Below are 21,929 nucleotides of genomic sequence, written 5' to 3'. Positions count from 1 at the left end.
CCCCTGCAGCAGCCAGATGTTAATACCTCTTTTTTGCTCATATTATTTGCTTCATGCAGTTCCTTGTCTCACAGTTGCTATGTCGATACCACGTTGTGTCTCTCACTTCAAAGCAAACACTTACCTCTACAGTATGTTGTTCCACCCAGAACTTCTGTTACAGCCACCCTATCAGCGATCTCTCTCAGTCCCACTGTTTTCCTCAGCTGTTATACAGTTCCAATAACCTTTTATAGTTTTCATCTCATCCCTCTAGAAGAGTCGCAGGGAGTGTACGTACTTCTATAGTGCTGCAATTTGGCACATATTTTAGCGTAAGTCACAGTCCATCATCAAGGCAGCCATTTAACCCTTCAGAGTACCCGCTTACAATATCACGCATAGATAGAGATGGATGGCATCCTATCGGGCTACATATGTGCAAAAATGTGGTTCCACAATACTTGGAAGACTACAGTTCAACCTACTTGTACATTGAAGTGATATTCCAATCACACAATCATCACTAGTTCATTCATCAGGGAATTTTCAATAATTTCTTATAAATTATAATACAGTCCATACAGAAGCCGTGCTTAACATTGTCTGCTAGAACACTAGCTTCTTCCCAATTCACAGAATGTTCTATTTCCCAAAGAGACATTTCTTATCCTTGGAAACCTAGATTATGGGGAATAATTCAAAGCAGACAGATAATTGGCTTCTGTATATTTCCTCTCTTCCAGGACAAATATCTTAGCAGAATATTGATATTAAAGACTGATCCACTCCTGGTGTATCAGCATTAATACATTATGTTATAAGATTATTTACTACATTTGCTAACTAAATGGAATGTGAAATTTGCATTACAAATGATTCAAAGTGTCATGATTGATTTGGAGCTTAATTTTATCTATGGAGCATCCTGTTTTGGAATATGGGAGGAAACCAGAGTACCCAAAGGAAACCCATGCAAGCATGGAGAGAATATACTAGGAGCGGACTGGAAAACCAAGGTGGCCCTGGAAGAACAACTCCAAAGTAGGCTCATGCTGTAGGTGGGCTAAAACTAGCAGCAAGTGGGGTCAACACAAGTAGGCAAGGGTCAGCAAACTGCCAGCCACAGCCATGTTGGTGGTAGGAGGGGAGAAGACTGTGCAACGTGCTTAACTTGCCATAGCAAATTTTCTATGAAGCACAGAAAACATACCTCACCAACACTGCGGACGGAGATTGGCTGCATTGATCAAGGGACATGATCGTGCTCTCCAGAAATCCGCGGAGTGCAGCAGCCAAGAGGTGAGTATAAGCTGTTTTCTATTTTATTCATGAGCCTAAGCTTCAGCCCCAGGAACCGACTTGCCTACTGGAATTTTTTCAGATGGAGTCTATGGCCACTCTATCCCTTGAAAATACAAATTTATTTTGTTACAGCGTGAGCCTGTGACTTGTGAAAAGGAGGAACAATGTTCTTATTATGTGCCCCTATACGTCGATTTGCCTTAGCAGCAGCTGCCTGGCACTGGTTGTTCCACTTCAGTTTACAGTTAACTAAAGTCCCCAAGTCCTTTTTCATGTCAGTTTTGTCCAGTGTTTTCCCATTTAGTGTGTAGTGGTGACATGTGATTTTCCTGCATATAGGGATCTGTTGGGTTATATTAAAGGGGTTGTCCCGCGCCAAAACAGTTTTTTTTTTTTTTTTCAATAGGCCCCCCGTTCGGCGCGAGACAAACACAAGGGATGGGTTAAAAAAAAAAAACAGTTTAGTACTTACCCGAATCCCCGCTCTGCGGCGACTTCTTTCTTACCTTAGCAAGATGGCCGCCGGGATCTTCACCCACGATGCACCGTGGGTCTTCTCCCATGGTGCACCGTCGGCTCTGTGCGGTCCATTGCCGATTCCAGCCTCCTGATTGGCTGGAATCGGCACACGTGACGGGGCGGAGCTACGAGGACCAGCTCTCCGGCACGAGCGGGCCCATTCACCAGGGAGAAGACCGGACTGCACAAGCGCGTCTAATCGGGCGATTAGACGCTGAAATTAGACGGCACCATGGTGACGGGGACGCTAGCAACAGAACAGGTAAGTGAATAACTTCTGTATGGCTCATAATTAATGCACGATGTATATTACAAAGTGCATTAATATGGCCATACAGAAGTGCTGAACCCCACTTTCTTTCACGGGACAACCCCTTTAAGTCCAAAATAGCTGTCCCTCTAGTCAGGTCCTGTGCAAGCTGTGTAAGGTAATTATATTTAGCAATTGACAGAAAGTTCTTATCTTTCTGAGATCTGTAGGTTTCAGCTTCCCAGTTTATATCTGTACAGTTAGTCTCTAGAGATGAGTGAGCATACTCAGTAAGGCGATTTACTCAAGAGAGCATCGCCTTTTTCGAGTAACTGCTGACTCGTCCTTAAAGATTCAGGGGTGGGCACGGTGGTGAGCGGGGGGTTGCAGAGGGGATCGGGAGGGAGAGAGAGATCTCTCTCCCCCCTGTGGCCCCCCGAATCTTCAGGGACGAGCCAGCAGTTACTCGAAAAAGGCGCTCTCTCGAGTAAATCGCCTTACCGAGTATGCTTGCTCATTTCTATTAGTCTCCCATAATAATTACCTCATTTGCCTCAGTAATAGATTTTTGATGGCTTCTGTTATGTTTGGTGGCCTATAGAAAATCTCTATGAGGATTTTATTATGGTTTTTCCCTTCGTGTATCTCTACCCATAGAGACCCACATGTTCATCTCCCTCACATATAGCTTCCAGTAATGTGGGCTATAAACAGGATTTTACGTAAAGTCAAACCCCTCCCTGTTTTCGTTTTTTACTCTCCCTTTTGAACAGACTGTAACCCTGTAAGTTCACTGCCTAGTCACAGCTTTTGTCTAACCAGGTCGTAGTTATTCCCACTATGTCATAGTTTTCCTCAGATTACTTATTACTTCCAGTTCTTTAACTTTATCGCTTAGTATAGAAAAACAGGTTCTTGGTTTCTTTGGCAGAAGATTCTTGAGAATATAATTGCTTTCCAAAATATTCCATTTGTCATGGTTCTGATGCAGGACTGGAGTCTCCTGTTGTAGCCGCTACTGAAGGGTAGCATTATCCAGAAATAGCCAAGATCTGGTACTAAAGATGGCGGTGCAGCACAGAGGATTTGAGCAGTAACATAGTCATGAGATAGTCAAGGTCTGGTACACCAGATGGCGATGTAGCACAGAGAGTTTGAGCAGTAGAGTAGTCAGTAGTTAGTAGCTGAGGTCTGGTAATACAGGAGGACAATCTAATTGTAGATAGACAGGTATGTAAGAAGGCAGCTTGGTTAAAGGCACAAAGCACAGTAAAAAACAAGGAGGAAGTGGCGGGGCCAGGCTTTTATAGGGAGACTAATTAGGGAAAACTCAGGAGCATGGAACTAGAACCATGGAACTAGAGCAAGGTTTAGTATGGGAGCTATCCAGAGGACTGATAGCCCAGTAGGAATGGCTGCTGCTTGAGGCCCAGGTTCGAGTCCTGACACCAGTGCTTGTAGAGCAACATATTACTATGCTGCGTGTTGTATCTGGCAAGCCATGCATTTAGATCCAGGATCTGGGCTTTCTAATGCATAGCACGCTTACATTTCATACAGCAATATGCACCCTTGAATGGCTGTTTAAGGACTGAATAAATGGCACAAGATGTAAACTGGATGGTATTTTCAATCATGGGCCACATTCTAATTGAGGATCATACATCTAAATAAGATAAAAGTAATATATGCAAAAATTCAAATAGATAAGCAGTAATAAACACAAGTGACTCTTCCAAAAGTCCCTGAATCCAAAGTCACTATTCTCAAGTCACACACTTAAGAAACAGCACACTTATAATACAGCACATACACTCTGCTCGCACACTCACTTATGTTTGCTTTATATAACACTTATTTGTAATACTTCTGCTGCTCCTCTATTGGTCAATATCTTTTTTAATTTGGGATGCCCAGAACTGGACACAGTATTCCAGATGAGGTCCGACTAAGGAAGAGTAGAGGGGGATAATTACCTCATGTGATCTAGACTCTATAATTTTCTTAATACAGAATTGTGTTTGCCTTTTTGGCTGCTGCATCACACTGAATCACGTTCAGTCTATGATCTATTAGTATACCCAAGTCTTTTTCACATGCGCTGCTGCTTAGCCCAATTCCTCCCATTCTGTATGTGCTTTTTTAATTTTTCTTGCCCTGATATAGGATTTGCATTTCTCCCTGTTAAATAGCATTCTGTTAGTTGCATCTTGCTGTTCAAGCTTGCCTAAATCTTTTTGAATCCGCTCTCTTTTCTCTAGTGTTAGCCATCCTCTCATGTAGAGAATATATGTTTGTTCTTCTGTTGTTGAAGAGAGACTGAAGTGAAACGTGAGCATTGGCAAACAAAGACTGTAGTGGAGGAGTGAAGGAGGGATAAGGGAATAAACAAGTCTTCTGATGTCACTGGTGGTAGTATTGCAATGCAAAATCAGGATACGGTGCAGCAGAAGGAGTTTCAAAAATATGCAATATTTACATAATATTTATAGCCAATGGGGTCCCTTTGGCAGAGTTTGGTTCCATTATGCAAAAGATCCATTCATCCAGGGGATTACATTTTCCTGTCCCCATAATGGAGCAGGAAAACTGAATCCCTAGTGCAGATGTGAATTTAGCCCAAGAAGTTTGTATATATTAATAAACATCCAGATGTTTCCGTACATGCCTAGCTCATATCTCAGAGGCAACTAACTTATCAGTGAGCTCACTCTTAATTATTCCCTTGTATCTAAGCATTTTGTAATGGTTTTATTCTTGGAAAATATTCATTCATTATGTTAAATTACAAAATGACTGCGCTCGTACTCCAGAGATGCTTTGTACTGCAAGTTGCTGAATTTTTCACCATTATTGTTGAGAACAAATATTTTATTTGTACAGCCGTTATAGTTTAAAAAAAACACATTCTTCACTTTTCCCTTTTTGAAGTTCTTTCTGTATTATCGCTGGCCTTTCAGGTGGCCTTGACCAGGGGCGTCCACAGAAATAATAGGGTAGAAGGATAAAGAAAGCCTACTATAACAAACATAATTATCAAACTGGCTGTTGCAGTAAATTCTGGTTTATTTTACTATTAAGGTAACGTTTAAAGGGCTTGTCCGAAATAAAAACCCCTGTGGCAAAAAATAATTGAGCTTATACTCAACTCTCCATACTCTCTGCATGTCTCCCACTGGCACCTCTAGCTGGTTCTATTGTATCTTGTCACCACCGGAAGTAGGTGTGGAGACAAGATTTAGGCTGCTTGACAGGCCGGTGACTCCCCGAGGAGCTTATTGGCTGATGCAGTTGCTCACTGTCCCTGAACCTGTAGCTTTTGTTTTTCCATTAGGCTTACATTATTAGCTGTACATGCCTCCATGTTACAGGTGTAACATGGAAGCATTTAGAGCTAATAATGTAAGCCTAACAGAAAAAATAACCCTAACCCTATAGCCCAGGCAAACATTAATACAGATGCTGTCCTCCCCCATCCCCCCCATGCTGTAGTGCTGAGAATCTTGTCCTTCCGCCAGGGAACATACTTCACCCAGGAAGATACTCTGCTTCCCATCTACCTCTCAGTCAGCAGCGGCAGCGGTGATAGCTGCTGAAGGGAAAGGAGGCAGGGGAGCAGTACCAGACACCTGGTAAGGAAGCTCCAGGCTGGTGGAGAGAGATTGCGTCGGCAGTGCAACATACAGTTGACACATGGCGCTGGATCGAACTGTGAGGCGGCTGCAGCAGTAGCCAGTGCCGGGGATGCGGAGATGTGAGGGCCAAATTTTATGAAAAACACAGCAGACCATGAGCCAATGGGAAGCTAGGGGTGTAGCAAGAGGCATCTACTGCACCTAAGGCTGTCAACCCCTACCTTCTGGTGGTGACAAGGTACAATAGTATCCCTCCAACTCTTCCATGACATACTGTTAACAGGCTGAAGCAGCCCATGTATGAGACATCATAGGCTGCTACAGTCAAAGGGTGACCTGGAGTTGCCAGTGAGGGATATGCAGGTACGCGGGAGCAGTGAGTATTGACAGTGGCATCCTTAGACTCAGCGGGTCATCTACTTTTATCCCATAAGCTTAGCTTATGGGCTAAAAGTAGGGGACAGATTCCATGCAAAACAATATTTTACCATAATTGTGCAAATCGCAAATACTTTATTTTTTTTAATATATAACTATTTTAGCAAGATAGTAGTGCCATAAAGCTCTCATAGTCAGCCTTCACACTTGTCCATCCACTTGTATCAACTTCAGTATCTTTGAAAACCAAAAGGTAGTTGACACTAGAAATCCAAATAGATCACTTTTAGTTCAATGGGATTTACTTTTGTTTAAAAATATATCAGTTACATGACAACACACATTGGTTATGGTGGCCAGGAAGATGCTGACATCCAACAGCCATTTTTCTATACATTATCCCCTCAGCTTTTTGAATTGAGGTCAGTTGGATGATGAACACTGTGGTACACAGTCACCAAATTCCCCATGGATTGGTGAAAACAAAGGCTTTGTGAATCTAGTTATCAAGCTTTCTGCAGGTAGGAGTAGGAGTTCTTTGGAAGGGTTTTCAAAGGTTCTTCCATGATAATAAAATGATTGGGAATCATTGAACTACCATGACCAAAACAAAGAACACATCAATATAAAGGTTTTTATTTAGGTGTTACCATGTGGCGGCTGCGGTACGCGCGCTCGTGGGTCCGGGCGGCGACATGTGCGCGGGCGTCTGTGAGTGCAGCTCTGTGCACGAGTCCCTCTTATGAGATTCTGCTAGGAGGCGTCGCCTCACCCTCTCCACCCCTGGGCGGAGGCTTCTGTTTATAAGGCTGGCAGTGAGGTCCATTCATTGCCAGTTATTGGTTTCTGTTTCAGTGTGCTAGCTTCCTGTCTCTGACAGTCTCCTGTTTTCAGCTTCTGCTATATCTGCCAGGTTATCCATCCGTCTCGGTCTGCCTGTTGGTTTTCTTCACCTGCCCTTCCTGTCGGTATCCTACCCTGTTCCATCTTGGTACGCCAGCGTCCCTCCTAGGTTCCTAGCGAGTGTAGGGAACGCCGCCCAGTTGCCCGCCTGGGGTTAGCCAGGAGTGGAGGCAAGTAGGCAGGGACAGGGGTTGCGGGTAAGTTCTAGGGCAACCCAGGCTGGCGTATCATCGGGTAGGATACCGTAACATTAGGTAATTAATTTATTTTATTCATTCATATAGAGACCTCCTTCGCTGTGGTGTTTACAGAGATTGTAATCACTTACATTGGTTCCTGTGCCTACTGGGGCTCACAATCTAAATCCCAAATAATCCTATTCATATGCTTTTGGTGGGTGAGGAAGTCCATGCAAATACAGGCACAACATACAAACTTCATGCAGATGTTATGTTTGGATGAATTCATTCCCAGGACCTCAGTGCAACATGGCAACAGTGCTAACTACCAAACGGCACCATGAATGGGGAACGTGCATGTTTGTAAATTCCCATTCATACATAAAATGTTCATAATGTACAACATTCAGAAACCTCTTCATCGCAGCTTGATTCCTGCATGTAATAAGCCTACCTGTGTTTTCACACTCAGTTTATTTGTTCTGTTATTATTCTGGTTCATTCAGATTTTGAGTTATTTGTATATCACAACTATTGTTTTTAAAATACACATTGTGACTGCTCTCAGTAAGGGCTCAGTCACACGGGCGCCGAAACACACATGTTCCTGCATGATAAGACAGCCGCACCCCATGCGGATGACTCTCTGCATGACCGGCTCCATTGCCGGCCATGTGTCTTTCTTACGGCGGTGCGGATAGTCATCCAGACCTGCAGTGCAGCGGTCTTAATCATGCAGGAACATGGACGGATCGGCGCCCGTGTGACTGAGCCCTAAGAGAAGCCAAGCTGATATGATACCTTTTAATGGCTGACAAAAATACATGATGTTATAGTGAGCTTTCTGAGCTACTGGAGGTTCTTCCTCAGGCTTAATATAATAGAATGGGCGCAGACATGGTGTGATAAATTTTTCACTTAAAATGATACCAGAATAGGATGAGCAGAGGAGTAAATACCTATTTAGTCCACTGATAAGGGATGTGAAAGTTTTATGGACTCTAAATTAGTGTTGGGGATTCACCAGGCCAGAGTGTTATCTCAGCTATAGATTTCGCATATGTTACACTGTAGCATGAAGCCTCTTGAGATGTTTAATCCTGTATTTAGTGTCAAACATGATTATAAACTTGTACTCATAAATTCTTCTATGACGTTGAGATTCGAAGTTACCTTTTAATATAGTAACCTTCATATGCTCTATATTTTGTCTGTGGCTATAAAAATGCCCCACCACAGGTAATATGGTCTTTCTTGCTTTATTTTGTGTGGTGGTGAGACCTCATCCTCGCTTTAGGTTTTTGTCTTGTCTCTCCAACATGTTGTTGTTGTTAGCCGTTTAGTCGTTCACGACCCTCACGACCCTCACGACCCTAAAGGCGAGCTCCCTCCATGTTTTTCGGTTTTGCACTGCTTCTTTCAGTTGTGTGATATCCATGCCAGTATCAGCTGTGACAGTATCAAGCCATCGTGTTCTCTAAGACCCCCAACAGGACATTTACTGCACAGGATCAGATATACAACATTGGACGTGGAACATGTGAATGTCCCCGGGATCTTAGGGCTCATGTCCACGGGGAAAATATGATTTAGGATCCGCAGCGGATTACCTGCACGCGGATCCGCACCCCATAGGGATGCATTGACCACCCGCGGGTACATAAATACCCGCGGATCGTCAATAAAAGGGATTTTTAAAAAAATGGAGCAGGAAAAAATCTGGACCATGCTCCATTTTCGTGCGGGTCTCCCGCGGGGACAGCTCCCGCGGGCTTCTATTGAAGCCTATGGAAGCCGTCCGGATCCGCGGGAGACCTAAAATAGGAATTTAAAGAATTTACTCACCCGCAGTGGGCCGGGAAGCTCTTCTCTTCCTCACGGCCGCATCTCCCTTGCTTCGGCTCGGCGGATGTGCCCGGCGCATGCGCGCGGCACGTCGATGACGTGCCGGCGACGTGCCGCCGGCGTGAGGAATTCATCCGCCGGCCGAAAAAGAAGATCCGGCCGTGAGGAAGAGCAGAGCTTCGCCGCCCGCTACGGATAGGTAAATTCTTATTTATTCGTATTTTCAGCGCTCATGTCCGCGGGGCAGGAGGGACCCGCTGCAGATTCTACATGTAGAATCCGTAGCGGGCCCGATTTTCCCCGTGGACATGAGGCCTTATAGTCCTGCTGTGTGTTGGGGATCCGTATCCTGTCCGCAGTCAGTACATGTGAGCAGGTCTTACAGCTCCTTACATTACGGGGATAAGTTCCTTTTGGTGTATCAGAGGGCAATGCACTCCTGATTATGAAGTTCCTCAAATTTGGAGGTTGCCTGTAACACAGAAGAGGAGAGTCTGGGAAACATGGTTTTCAGACGGTCATCCTTGTGTAGGGTATGATGGAGTTTCCTTGTGGTTTTCCTTAGTACCTCTAGCTGCAAACTGTATGTCATTACTAGAGGTACATAATAGTTTTCTTTCTGTATCGGAGTAGTTGATTTCTGGGTATCCTGGTGGCTCTGGTGGTTTGGTCATCAATTCAGATTGAATGGTAGCCCTGATTTATAAATGTCCTTTTAAGATGGTATAGATGTTCCTCTCTGTCTGCTGGGTTGGAGCAGATCCAGTTGTACCTGATGGCCTGGCTGTAGACGATGGACTTTTTGATGTGTTTAGAATGGAAACTGTCCCATCTGAGGTATGTGGGCCGATCAATCGATTTTCAGTATAGGGATGTCTGTATTGAGTTGTTTAACATTTTTATGGTGGTGTGCAAAAAATTGATTTTTGTATACAAAAAGCTCATTGTCAGGTTTTGAGTGGGGTGAAATGTATTGAATCTGTCATAGAATTTCATTAGTTCTTGTTTGGTGTTGGTCCAGAGGATTATGATGTCATCAATGTAGCAGAAATAGTCCAAAGGCTTAATGGAGCAGGAGGACAGGAAGTCATGCTCGAGTTTTGCCATGAAAAGGTTGGCATATTGCACGGCCATTTTACTGCCCACGGTGTGTGTGTGTGTGTGTATATATATATATATATATATATATATATATATATATATATATTATAATGCTTTGGCTCTATTCCATTAAGCCTGAGTAAAAACCTTGCATTGGTCGACGGCTCTCTATAACAGGTCCTTTTGTTAGCCATTAAAAGGTATCATATCTACAAGATCATTTTATTTCTCTTGCTGAGAACAATCACATTTTGCTCCACTGGCTAACACGGGACCAAACACTTTTTTTAAATACACATGAAACAGGCAGAGAATGGACTAATGTCATTGGTTGGCTTCCATTTGGTGAACAGATCTTCCGGTGGAAGTGATATTTGCCTCAACCAATTTTCGGACATAAGTTCAAAGAATGCAAAGATCAATAGCGATGTTTCATTGGTCTTTGCTTTACAACATCCACATGCTCTTCCATCTCAGATTACGTTTAACACAGATGCTAAATTATATTGCTGGAATACACCCAATTATCCCATGGAGACATTGCATAATCTCATTGTGTGGGAAATATCATATTCATAACAAGATTCAGCCAAAAAGCCATTTAGTGTGATCTTTTAGCGACTAGTCATGAGCCTGAAAAAGTATAAATAATGTAGTCTCAATGCATTTGAAAGACAGCACACGATTTTATGATCTCTGGGGCTTAATATGTAATGGTCTTCTTTAAGAGAACTTGCCAGGTGTTTGCAGGGTAAATGGAGGGAAATACTAGCTAAAGAGTATCAGACATTAGTAGAAAGTATGCTGGAGAGTATCTGATGTCATTAGGGACAAAGGAGCCCCACTAAGTATTTACATATGAAAATAAATACTACTTTTGATTTTTGCTCAGGCGTCTAATTACTTTAGGTAGGATAGTGTAGATTATGGGTGCTGTAGTAACAGCTTAATATTTCAGAACTCCCATAAACTATAATGGAGAGAGCTATATGCATAGATGATCACTTCTGTATGTCAATGGACCTGATTCTCCTGATATGTAGGATAACGAGATGACTACACAGTGCAGTATTAGTACTTCCTTCCTCTTGAGTTTCTGCACCCCTCCTGTTCTCCGACATGGAAACTATATGTGAGAAACCATACAGAAAAGGAGTTTACTGTCCAGATGGATGGGGGCTGCACAGAATGACATCGTGGGCTGCACCGCTGTTCTACAAAATTACATAAAGACTGGTATGCCCATTGGGGCTCTCAATCTTCTTTCCTGAATATGCATTAAATCATCTCTTAATTTCCTTATAAATAAGTAGAGACAGCCATTTGTATAACAGTGAATAAAACAGGAAGCGAATATAGCCATCTTATATCATTATTTGGTCTCTATTTAAGAAAATTTCCGGTCTTAATTTTTTTCTTTCCTTGCAGGGTTGATGATGATTATTTTGCTATACCTTATAAGTTTTGCACTCTGTGTCAGTGGACAGCCAGCAAGCAATAGACTTAAGGGAGATCATCAGAATACACGGTACGTCTGTAGCATTCCAGGATTGCCAGGACCCCCAGGATCCCCTGGAACAAATGGATTAGTTGGACCGCATGGACGGATTGGCCTTCCTGGAAGAGATGGGAGAGATGGCAGAAGGGGAGAAAAGGGTGAGAAAGGCACAGCAGGTAATGAACACAACTCCATTAGTACTCATGTTTATTAAAGGGGTATTGATGAACCAGCTGGTAAGGAGCTGCTGTCTTCTGGCCCAGAAAGCTAATAGCACTGGCCATTCAGCAGTGGCCTGGTTTGGTATTGCAGTTCTTTCCCATTCCAAAGTCATGCTACAAAGTCTCCATGCAGCCCCAGCCTTAGGGCTCTTTCACATGAGCATATATTGGCTGCGTTTTCACGGCCGGCCAATATACGCTACCCATCTGATGCATTGTTTCCAATGAATCAGTTCAGATGGGCGTATTCCCGATGTGTAAAAATGTCCGTCCGGCAAAGATGGTGCATACGGTGTGCATTCCGGCTGTATGCTTTTATGCTGGCCAGAAAAGATAGTTCTGGAACTATCCTCCTGCCGTAATACAGGAGCCATCTATGGCAGCGGCTGCCGTATTCCGGCCAAAGATAGGCTCCTATGGGAGCCTATGACAGCTGCTGGAAAAGGAAGGATGGAGGGAGTTCAGCAGCATGACTGATAAACTCCCTCCTCCTTCTCTCCCCCTCTCCACACCTTGCCGGCTGTCTGCAATGGGCTGGGGCAGGAGCTGGTGTGCTAAAATTCCATCTAATCCCCCCTTGCCGGCAGCTCCCATAGGCTGGAGCGGAGAGGGGAAGGGACTAGTTCTGCTAAACTCCCACCCCCCAGCTGACCATATCCCATGGCTGTGGAGTATATGCGCTGCAGCCTCAGCTGTCTGAACGGGCGTTAAAACGGGGGTTGCAACCGTAACTTGGTCATGGCTGCCTCTCAGTCACGCGATTTTCGTCCGCACTGTGTCTGTGACACAGCTGACCAAAAATCTTCAGGCCTGTGTGAATGAAGCCTTAGGGCGCTTTTACATAAGCACCATTAACACTCATGTAACAGTGCTAATTGCTGGGTTGCACCTATACTTGCAAGTGCCACTCAACAGTTAATGGAAAAATGCGTGCACAATCTGAAGTCACTGTTGCTCATGTAATAGCACCCTTAGGCCTTGTTCACATGAGCATGCATTTGCACGTGCGCAGCTGCGCACAAATCAGCGCATCCACACACGTGCCAAAATGCACATGAACAAAGCTCTGTGCAGCATTGCTCTCAATGGGGCTGCCGCTGCCGCCGCAGTGATTTTCGGGGAAGGGCTTTAAATATAAGCCCTTCCCTGAAAATCATCCCTAGCTGTAGTAAAAAATTAAAATATATACTCCCCGCCGCTGCTGGGGCTCAGATGCGTCTAGCTGCTTGGTCTCCCTGCACAGCTCTGAAGCTCTTTGAGCAGGTGGGAATTTAAAATCCCCGCCTGCTGAAATGGCTGTGTCTGATTGGCTTAGCCTTCAGCCAATCACAGGCAGTCCTCTGCCATTCATTGCATTCATGCGTATATATATATATTTTTTTTACTACAGCTAGGAATGATTTTAAGGGAAAGGCTTATATTTAAAGCCCTTCCCCAAAAATCACTGCAGGGGTGCGGGCATCCTATCGCTTTCAATGGGGCCACCGGCAGCGGCATCCCCACTGAAATCAATGGACGAGTTTAGCGATCCTCTGCCACAACTGTGACAGCTGTGGCAGGGGATTCTTTACTCCCCACGGGGAGTCCGCTTGTCACTGAACACTGTGATAGTGCTGTCACAGTGTTCAGTGACAAAGAGACACCCCGGTGGGGAATACTGACATGCACCACAGATCTATGGTGCACGCATGTCCTATGTTTTGCAGGTACGTGCATTTGCGTGCCTGTAAAACATGGACATGTGAACACACCATGTTGAACCAATGGTTCTAATAGATGCGCGGTTTTGTGCAGACATATGTATGCGCATAAATATGCTTGTCTGAACAAGGCCTTTTATGTTTTAACTCTTTCCTTTCCAGAGTACATGTCGCAGGAAGGTAATGCCGCAAAGCAGACTCAGCATATGATGCAGAAGAAAGATTGCCAACAAATGTACAATATTTATTTATAAACAAAGGAATAAAAATGAGTAATATTATAATATCAAATGAGCTATTAAACTGTTACCACAGAATCACCCCTACAGAATCACCCCTTGCTAACTACAGCTAGCTAAATCCTAGAATTAATAATACTTTATGCACAATAAAGAACTGTGGCATTTAGCACAAAATAATAACAGCGCAAACAAATCAGTAACAATAATGCAGTTCAGAAAATATTCTTGCAATCCAAAAGGGCAAAATATATAGGAACACTTTCAGTTCATTTATAATGGGCAAATCCGGGAGATAGAACAATACCTCTGCAGCGCCACCTATTGGATGGCAGCATTCCTTCAAATCAATATCCGACCCTTTATACAGGTCTTAACAAAAATTAGGAATTGAAAACCAAGCCAGAATCCATACACAGACAGCTGTTTCGGGGTGTTTGCCCCTCCTCAGTGTGCAGTAAGATTCTGACTTGGCTACTGAGAGCCCCGTGACTTGCGTTGGGAGTGGTAACATCACTCCTTAGAGAGAGCACCTAAAAGGTGTGTGGAGACACCTAGGAGGTGAGTGAGGAGAATAGGTGGCACTGCAGAGATATTGTTCCATCTCCCTTATTTGCATATATTTCCCAGAGGAGCATGGATGGCCTTATACCTCTCCTCACTCACCTCCTAGGTGTCTCCACACACTTTCTAGTTGCTCTCCCTAAGGAGTGATGCTACCCCTTCCAACCCATTTATAACTGGTTAACACTTCACTTCCCATAAAACAACAAAACAATGCAATTTGAGATAAATCTTGGTATGTGTACCCGAAATAACAGGCTTGACTCTGATCAGTATAACTGTTCCTTTTAGTCCACTCTCAAGTATTCAGGTACAGAGATACTGATGCCCAAACGAATGCTCATTAATGTCTTTGTTCCTATCTGTAGCAGGCCTGCTGACTAGCTACAAACCCAATTCCAAAAGAGCTTGGGACTTTGTGGAAATGTAAATAAATGCAAAGAAAAAAAGAATGCAATGATTGGATCTCATATAACCATATTTTATTCACAATAGAACACTTCATTAAAAAAAAAGTTGGGACAGGGGGTAACAAAAGGCTGAAACATTAAGTGGTACAGCGGGAGGCTCAATATTCTACTAAGTCACATGATTGTGTATAAAAACAGCATGTTAGAGAGGCAGTCTCTCTCACAAGCAAAGATGGTCAGAGGTTCACCAATCTGTGAAAAACTGCATCTCAAAATTGTGGAACAATTTCAGAAAAATGTTCCTCAACATAAAATTGTGAAGACTTCGAACATCCGTCCATTTATCAGTACATATTATCAAAAGATTCAGAGAATCTGAAGAAATTCATGTGCCCAAAGGACAAGGCTAATGGTCAATATTTGATGCTCAAGCTCTATGGGCCTTCAGGCATCACTGCATGAAAAACAGGCATGATTCTGTAATGCAGATCACTGCATGGGCTCAGGAATACTTACAGAAATCACTGTCTGTGATCACAGTTTGATGTGCAATCTACAGATGCAGGGTAATGCTATATCAAGCAGAGAAGACCTATATCAACACAATCCAAAAATGCCAATGTCTTCTCTGGGCCAAAGCTCACTTAATATAGACTAAGGTAAAGCGGAAAACTGTTCTGATTAAGCAAAGTTTGAAATTCTTTTTGGAAACCACAGACGCTGTGTCCTGCGGACTTAAGGGGAGAGGGACTATTTAGCTTGTTATCAATGCACAGTTTTAAAATCCAGCATCTCTGATGGTATAGGGTTGCATTAGTGCCTATGGCATATGCAGCTTACACATCTTGCAAGGCACTATCAATGCTGAGCCGCATATAGAGAGTTTAGAACAACTTATTCTACTATCCAGACAATGTCCCTTGCAGGGAAGGCCTTGCATATTTCAGCAAGACAATGCTAAACCAAATACTGCATCAATCACAACAGCAGGACTTCACATAAGAAGAGTCTGGAAGCTTAACTGGCCGCCTGAAGTTCAGACGTTTCCCTAAAAGTAAACTTTATCAAACTGAAAGTCCAGCAAAGAAGCCCCAGGACTGTTGAGCAGCTAGAATCCTACATCACACAAGAATGGGACAACATTCCTCTCCCAAAACTCCAGTAATTGGTCTCCAGACTTCCCAGGTATTTACAGACTATTATAAAAAGAAGAGGGCATGCTACACAACAGTAGACATGGTCCTGGCCCAACTTTTATTAAATGTTTTTGCGTCATCAATTTAAAAAAATGAAATGGAAACACGTCTCACTTTCAATTTCTAATATGTGTTCTGTGCTCTGTTGTGAATAAAATATGGCTATATGAGATTTACAAATCATTGCATCCTTTTTATCTTTACATATATTTACATTGTACACAGTGTCCCAACTTTTTTGGAACTGTGGTTGTTTGTTGTCAATAATGGTATGCACACCTAATGGTTTTTATTGAGGCCAACCTCACTTACACATTGCTGACAAACTCTTTGCTGCCCTCTTTGGTATGTGCTATTCAGCACAGTCCTGCACTCTCTCTGTCCTCCAGATTGTTCTTTTTCTGGATCCCTGTGTTCACTCAAGCAATGCAGTGGTGGCAAGTTGAACAGTCCCTCGTTCCTAGTGCTAATGCCACCTGCAGGCTGCTGCCCTCAGAGTCAGCAGTGCTCCGGACTTCTGTGCGTGAAGCTTGCTATCTCTCTGCAGGTTAACATGCTATTAGCAGCGCTTCAGCAGCAGCTCACTCCTTACAAACACTGCCCTCTGCGCTCTCCGTGGCACAGTTAAAAAAAAATCTTTTATTTGGGGAGCCTTGGCCAATCAGTAATAATTTTTAGTCATGTTCAGTTCAACCATGCCACAATTTGGTGCAAATTTTGGTGCACACAATATTTTGGTGTTATTTTTGGTGCATCTTAACTCTTTCCAATCCACTGTCTGACGTCTGAAGACTTTCTGATTGAAGGCTGTACAGCTCCGATGTCGGAATACGTCTGGCGGGATATTCTTATTGTATATTACTGGCCGCTCTGTTGTCGGGGGCCTCTCCAGCATGCCCCATACTGCAGTACTGGCTCAATCCAGCAGATGGTACTGTTGTATAATGGCAGAAAGAGAAAACCCCCTAGGCAACCCTGAATCCAAAATTGGATTGCAAAGGGGTTAAGTTCTGTCATCATAGCAAAATGTTAACCTTTTATGGTAACCCCCTTACACACAGCTTAGAGGGAACTATGCGTAGCACAAATACTATTCACCCATTATTTACTGTAGCAGCATTTATATCTTAAAGGCTACGCACTCTTTTACTGTCCGTTTTTAAATCCCAGTTATTTCTACAGAAAAATATTTTTTTCTAATTGGACGCCATTAAAAACTGTAACTGCTCAGTCTCTGCACTTGCAGTGTGTGTACCAACACACCGTTACCTGTGCTATCAATGTGTCAAGCGGGTGGTACTGACAGCTCACTGTCAATTGCTGACATAGACCTGATATAGGGCAGTGTTGACTGTTCACTTGATACATTCACAGTGCTGGGAGCCGAATCTAAGCAGGGTCCTTATGGGGCTCCGGCAATATGAAGACATACATGACAGCTCCCCTTTAAAAATCAAATTAGACATCCAATTTGAAAAATGCTTTTTATATAGAGATTCATACATTGACTTTTTTTTAAAATGACAGCATAAGAGTGTCTAAATTGTACGTTTCAAGTGAATGGGGATAAGCTGCAACACCAGACACAACCCGTGAACAGAAATGTTGCTAAAGCTGGGGGGAAAAAAAACACTTTTTTATTCATATGCAAACCCTTCAACATGATCATCTCCGAGAACTGATGGTGAAACTTTCTTTGTTTCTCGTATAAGCATCACTGTCCTAAATAACCACAAGGGATTCATTTGACATAGAAGCAAGTACATCATGACTTGTTCCCCATAATGTCTCCTACAGGGAACAGCTCATATCTCTTTCACATGAATACCTCATTTACTACCAAGAGGTTCTGAAATTGGCACAAATTGCACAAGAAAACTGTCTTACATGCTTTGCGCCAAATTTGTGATGTGTTCTAGATACTTTCAGACACTTTTTAACATGTCAAAAAAAAGTGGCTTAACTGAAAGGGACATAGCCTAAATGTGACTTCATGCACCAAAAATCGCGTTAAATTTTCACGCAAAATCTGGCATAAGCAGAGCCAACTAATAGATGGTATATACTTAGACTAAACAGTCTAAAGTTCAATTTAGGCGGGACAAATGCTGGGCAAACGATGCCCAACACTCGTCCCCGCAAGTACCCGCTCACATGCTTCTGCATAGGAACGGGTATCGTTGCTTCACAGTGGGGCCGCTGCAGGAGATTTCTTTCCTCGCTCTCCCCCGCCCCTCTTCATTTACTTAATTCCCTCTTCATTCACTTAACATAGCAGCCGCCCCGCTGTGAAGCAACGATAGTCGCTCCTGCTCAAAAGCACTTGAGCGGGTACTTGCAGGGACGAGTGTCGGGCATTGTTTGCCCGACACTCGTCACGTCTAAATGGGCCTTAAAGATGTGTCAGATTTATCATCCAGCCTGAGACTCTGATAAATCTGACATATTTTAAGACTGGTGTCTAAATTTGCGCTGTGATTTATAGACGATATTAGTTAATCGCCTTGTTTTGCTCAAGAAACTAAGGGCCCATTTAGACGGGACGAATGGTGGGCAAACAATGCCCGATACTCGTCTCCGCACATACTAGCTCTCCTAGGAGAGGGGCAGGGGAGCGCAAGGAGAGAAATCTACTCCTGACACCCCACTGAGAGACAGCAATACTTCCTCCCGTACAGGTGCATGAGAGCGAGTATGTGTGGGGACGGGTTTCGGACATCGTTTGCCCGACACTCGTCCCATCTAAATGGGCCTTAAGTCCAGGAAGGACAACAAAGGGCTGAGATACCAGCTAATTTGTGTTTTTGATTATAGAGACTCAGATACTAAGCTTTACAGTGTATATTTTGTGAGATAAAGGATATTTGGCTACTTAGATGAAATGTACTTAATCATTGTATTTAACTAATAGAAAGCTATTGACAAAATATTATGTAACACAGAGTCTGGAACTACTAGAAAACTACCTTTTAACTAATTTAAGCATACCTATCCAATGTTCCAGAACTTTCTTCCCTCAATATCTCCAATGAGGGGAAGCCCACATAAAGTGCTGGCTGATTTACGTGAATTTGGCAATTTTATCTAACATGGCCAGTTTTAAGCTGGCCATACATTTAAAATAGCTGTAGGCTAAATGATCGATTGGCAAATAGCTATCTCTCTTGACCGCACACCATTATACACATGCACACCGCAGTCAGTCGGGCATGTTAAAAATTCAACTGCCCAATTTTTAGTTTTCCTGATATCTTGTATCAGGAGAATTGGGAGGCTACTATTCGCATGAGATGGTGACTGATCCCACTGAAATCGTCAGGTTTAAACAGAAGACTTGCTTTACAGTATATGACCAACCTCAGACTAGTTTATTGCGTGTTCTATTATAATGAACCAACGTTTGACTTTACGTCCAGAATGAAGTATCAGGTGCTTTATTTGACTTGCTTTTAAGAGCAAAGTCCTTCCACTCCAGCATTATTAGTCATTATGAGGTCAACATTTTCCCCAACTACAGACTGATGTTCAGACTTCTAGCTCTTTTATATAATGCCCTCTTATAAGACCTAGTTTTGAAATAAAAATGTCAAGGGTAGCATAAAAAAGTTCTTCCCTTGTATTCCTGAGTTCTTACTTGTTTCTTTATATAGTGTATTGTTCAATAAAAATGTAGTTAACGGTATCAACATTTCATTTGAAGGTTTACGAGGGAAAACTGGTCCATTTGGACCCATTGGTGAAAAAGGAGATCAAGGAGAAACTGGCAAAAATGGACCAACTGGACCACCTGGAGAAAAGGGAGAAATGGGACCTGATGGACCACTGGGACCTAAAGGTGATAAAGGGACAAGAGGAGATCCAGGAGAAGCAGGAGTGTGCAAATGTGGTGATATAATTCTCAAATCTGCTTTCTCAGTTGGGATCACTACCAGTTACCCTCAGGAAAATCTTCCAATTCTATTTAACAAAATTCTCTTTAACGAAGGAGAACACTATAGCCCATCCACGGGGAAGTTTAGTTGTGCAATTCCTGGAATTTATTATTTCTCCTATGACATTACTCTTGCAGACAAGCACCTGGCCATCAGCCTGGTACATAATGGAGAATATAAAATAAAGACATTTGATGCCAACACGGGAAATCATGATAATGCCTCAGGTTCAACATTGCTCTACCTAAAACCAGAAGATGAAGTCTGGCTGGAGATATTCTATGCAGATCAAAACGGTCTGTTTTCAGATCCCACTTGGGCAGACAGTTTGTTTTCTGGATTTCTTCTATATGCAGATACTGATTATCTGAATGCTTTATCCGATGGTGATTTTTGACACGGCTTCAGTTCTCATGGAATAGGTCGCTTATATGTTCTAATGGTGTCTTGACACACTAGGGCTTTTTAGCTCATACCCCAGTTGTTCACTAGGTCAACCATTGTGGCCTTTAAGGGATCTTGACTATCTTGTTCCAATGCTATTTCCTTACGAGATGAAGTAATTCAGTATCAGGCAACAGGCAAAAATTACAAACTATCAACCTGGGCATTTTGAGACTTATGGTGCAATTTCTTATGTAGGTTCCTTGTAGACCATTTTATTACATGTTAACAAATAAAGACATTGTATTATTAGTATTGAACTTTAAATATTTTATTTAATACCAAAAAAAATCTATATTTATTATACAAAGTTATAACCTTTTCTCAAATTACCTCAATGTAAAGTTCAAAGGGTTTTCCCACTTAAGATATTATGGTACAGTGTATTCTTTAACCCACATTTGGCAAATGAAGGCAATCAGAAGAGGTTATATATAGGAAGAAGCTAAATTTATAACTGATTATGCGGCTCTCTCCATTGAAGTCTATGGGAGTCCCGGAAGAAGGTCCAGCAGGATTGTTTCCATATTCTCTATCAACTTCAATGGACATAACCACTCTGCCACCTGTACATTCAGTCTGCTACTATTTGCAGTCATAGCTGGTCATCTTGGCTGGTTGATTGGCGATCATCTGACCCCTTCTTCCTGATAGGTTGGGGCCCCATCTTCGACACACTCACCCCCTTCAGAAGTGGTACAATTCATCATGTATGACAACACAAGCTGCATACCCCTAAGGCCAATTCTGACTGAATGTTAGCCATAGATCTGAAGATTTACCACTTTTTCTGTGCATGGTCAGTCACCTGGTTACATTTAGTAAATTGAGATTTACCTCAAGAAGATATTTGTGAAATAGACAAAATTAAAATGATCTTTGTAATAAACACAATGTATGTCACCATTGGATTTTGCACACGTGCAAATGTAATAAAAATGCAGTTTGACAAATACAGATATCCACACGGACAACTTGTGTTCAGTTTATAAATATCATTGTTGCGATTTGAAAAGCATTATAATATACATTGGAACCTCTCAAAAAGATCACCTATTTAAGAAGACCAGAAGACCAACTTCTCTCTAGGGCAGACTGGCCATATTCTTTGAGAAGACCACCCAATACAAAACTACTTTTCAGTGCTATTTTGGATGGCCATCCCATGGACGTTTCACTCTATATATGGTGCCCAAATCTGTTTGTTACAGATTTTGCATTGGTGCCCAGGAGGTTCAATGTATGCCCCTGCTTGTAAGTTCCCATTAAATTACAAAATTGGTGTCTGCAGAGCAATTATTGGATAAACCACTAAAAGTGTATTTGAATACCTCTTACGTTAAGCCCCATGTTGCAAATGTTTCTCCTATTCGCAGTAACTTAGAAAACAGGAAGATTGCCACATTCCTTTACCCTCAGAGAACAATGACAAATGAAATATACAACCAATGTTTTTGTAGCTCAGAGAAACCTTTTTCCACAAAGGACCGTCCAACATCAAAAGGTTCTAGAAAAAATTGTAGACCTTTTATCAAAACAGAGTTAAAAGCATTAGAAAAAAACTTGTCAAAGGCAAAAAAGGCCCATATAAGTCCCTACTTTGTACATGTTTTTGCCATAAACTGGTGTCC

The 21,929-nt window shown here is 42.6% G+C and overlaps 1 protein-coding gene across 1 annotated transcript in view; it reads left to right on the top strand.

Moving 5' to 3' along the window:
* Positions 1-21,492, top strand: part of C1QTNF7 (C1q and TNF related 7) — a 79,336-nt gene extending 57,844 nt beyond the window's left edge. The window contains exons 2-3 of the mRNA XM_066574637.1: positions 11,523-11,768; positions 19,623-21,492. Of these exons, the coding sequence (XP_066430734.1) occupies positions 11,528-11,768; positions 19,623-20,251 (870 nt within the window). The 5' untranslated portion in view covers positions 11,523-11,527 and the 3' untranslated portion in view covers positions 20,252-21,492. The remainder of the gene's footprint in view (positions 1-11,522; positions 11,769-19,622) is intronic.
* Positions 21,493-21,929: the final 437 nt, after the last annotated feature.

Source organism: Eleutherodactylus coqui, chromosome 7, assembly GCF_035609145.1.
Source record: "Eleutherodactylus coqui strain aEleCoq1 chromosome 7, aEleCoq1.hap1, whole genome shotgun sequence".
Classification (NCBI taxonomy): domain Eukaryota; kingdom Metazoa; phylum Chordata; class Amphibia; order Anura; family Eleutherodactylidae; genus Eleutherodactylus; species Eleutherodactylus coqui.
The sequence above is the reverse complement of the archived record's forward strand: the minus strand, read 5'-3'. Positions and strand labels throughout refer to the sequence as shown.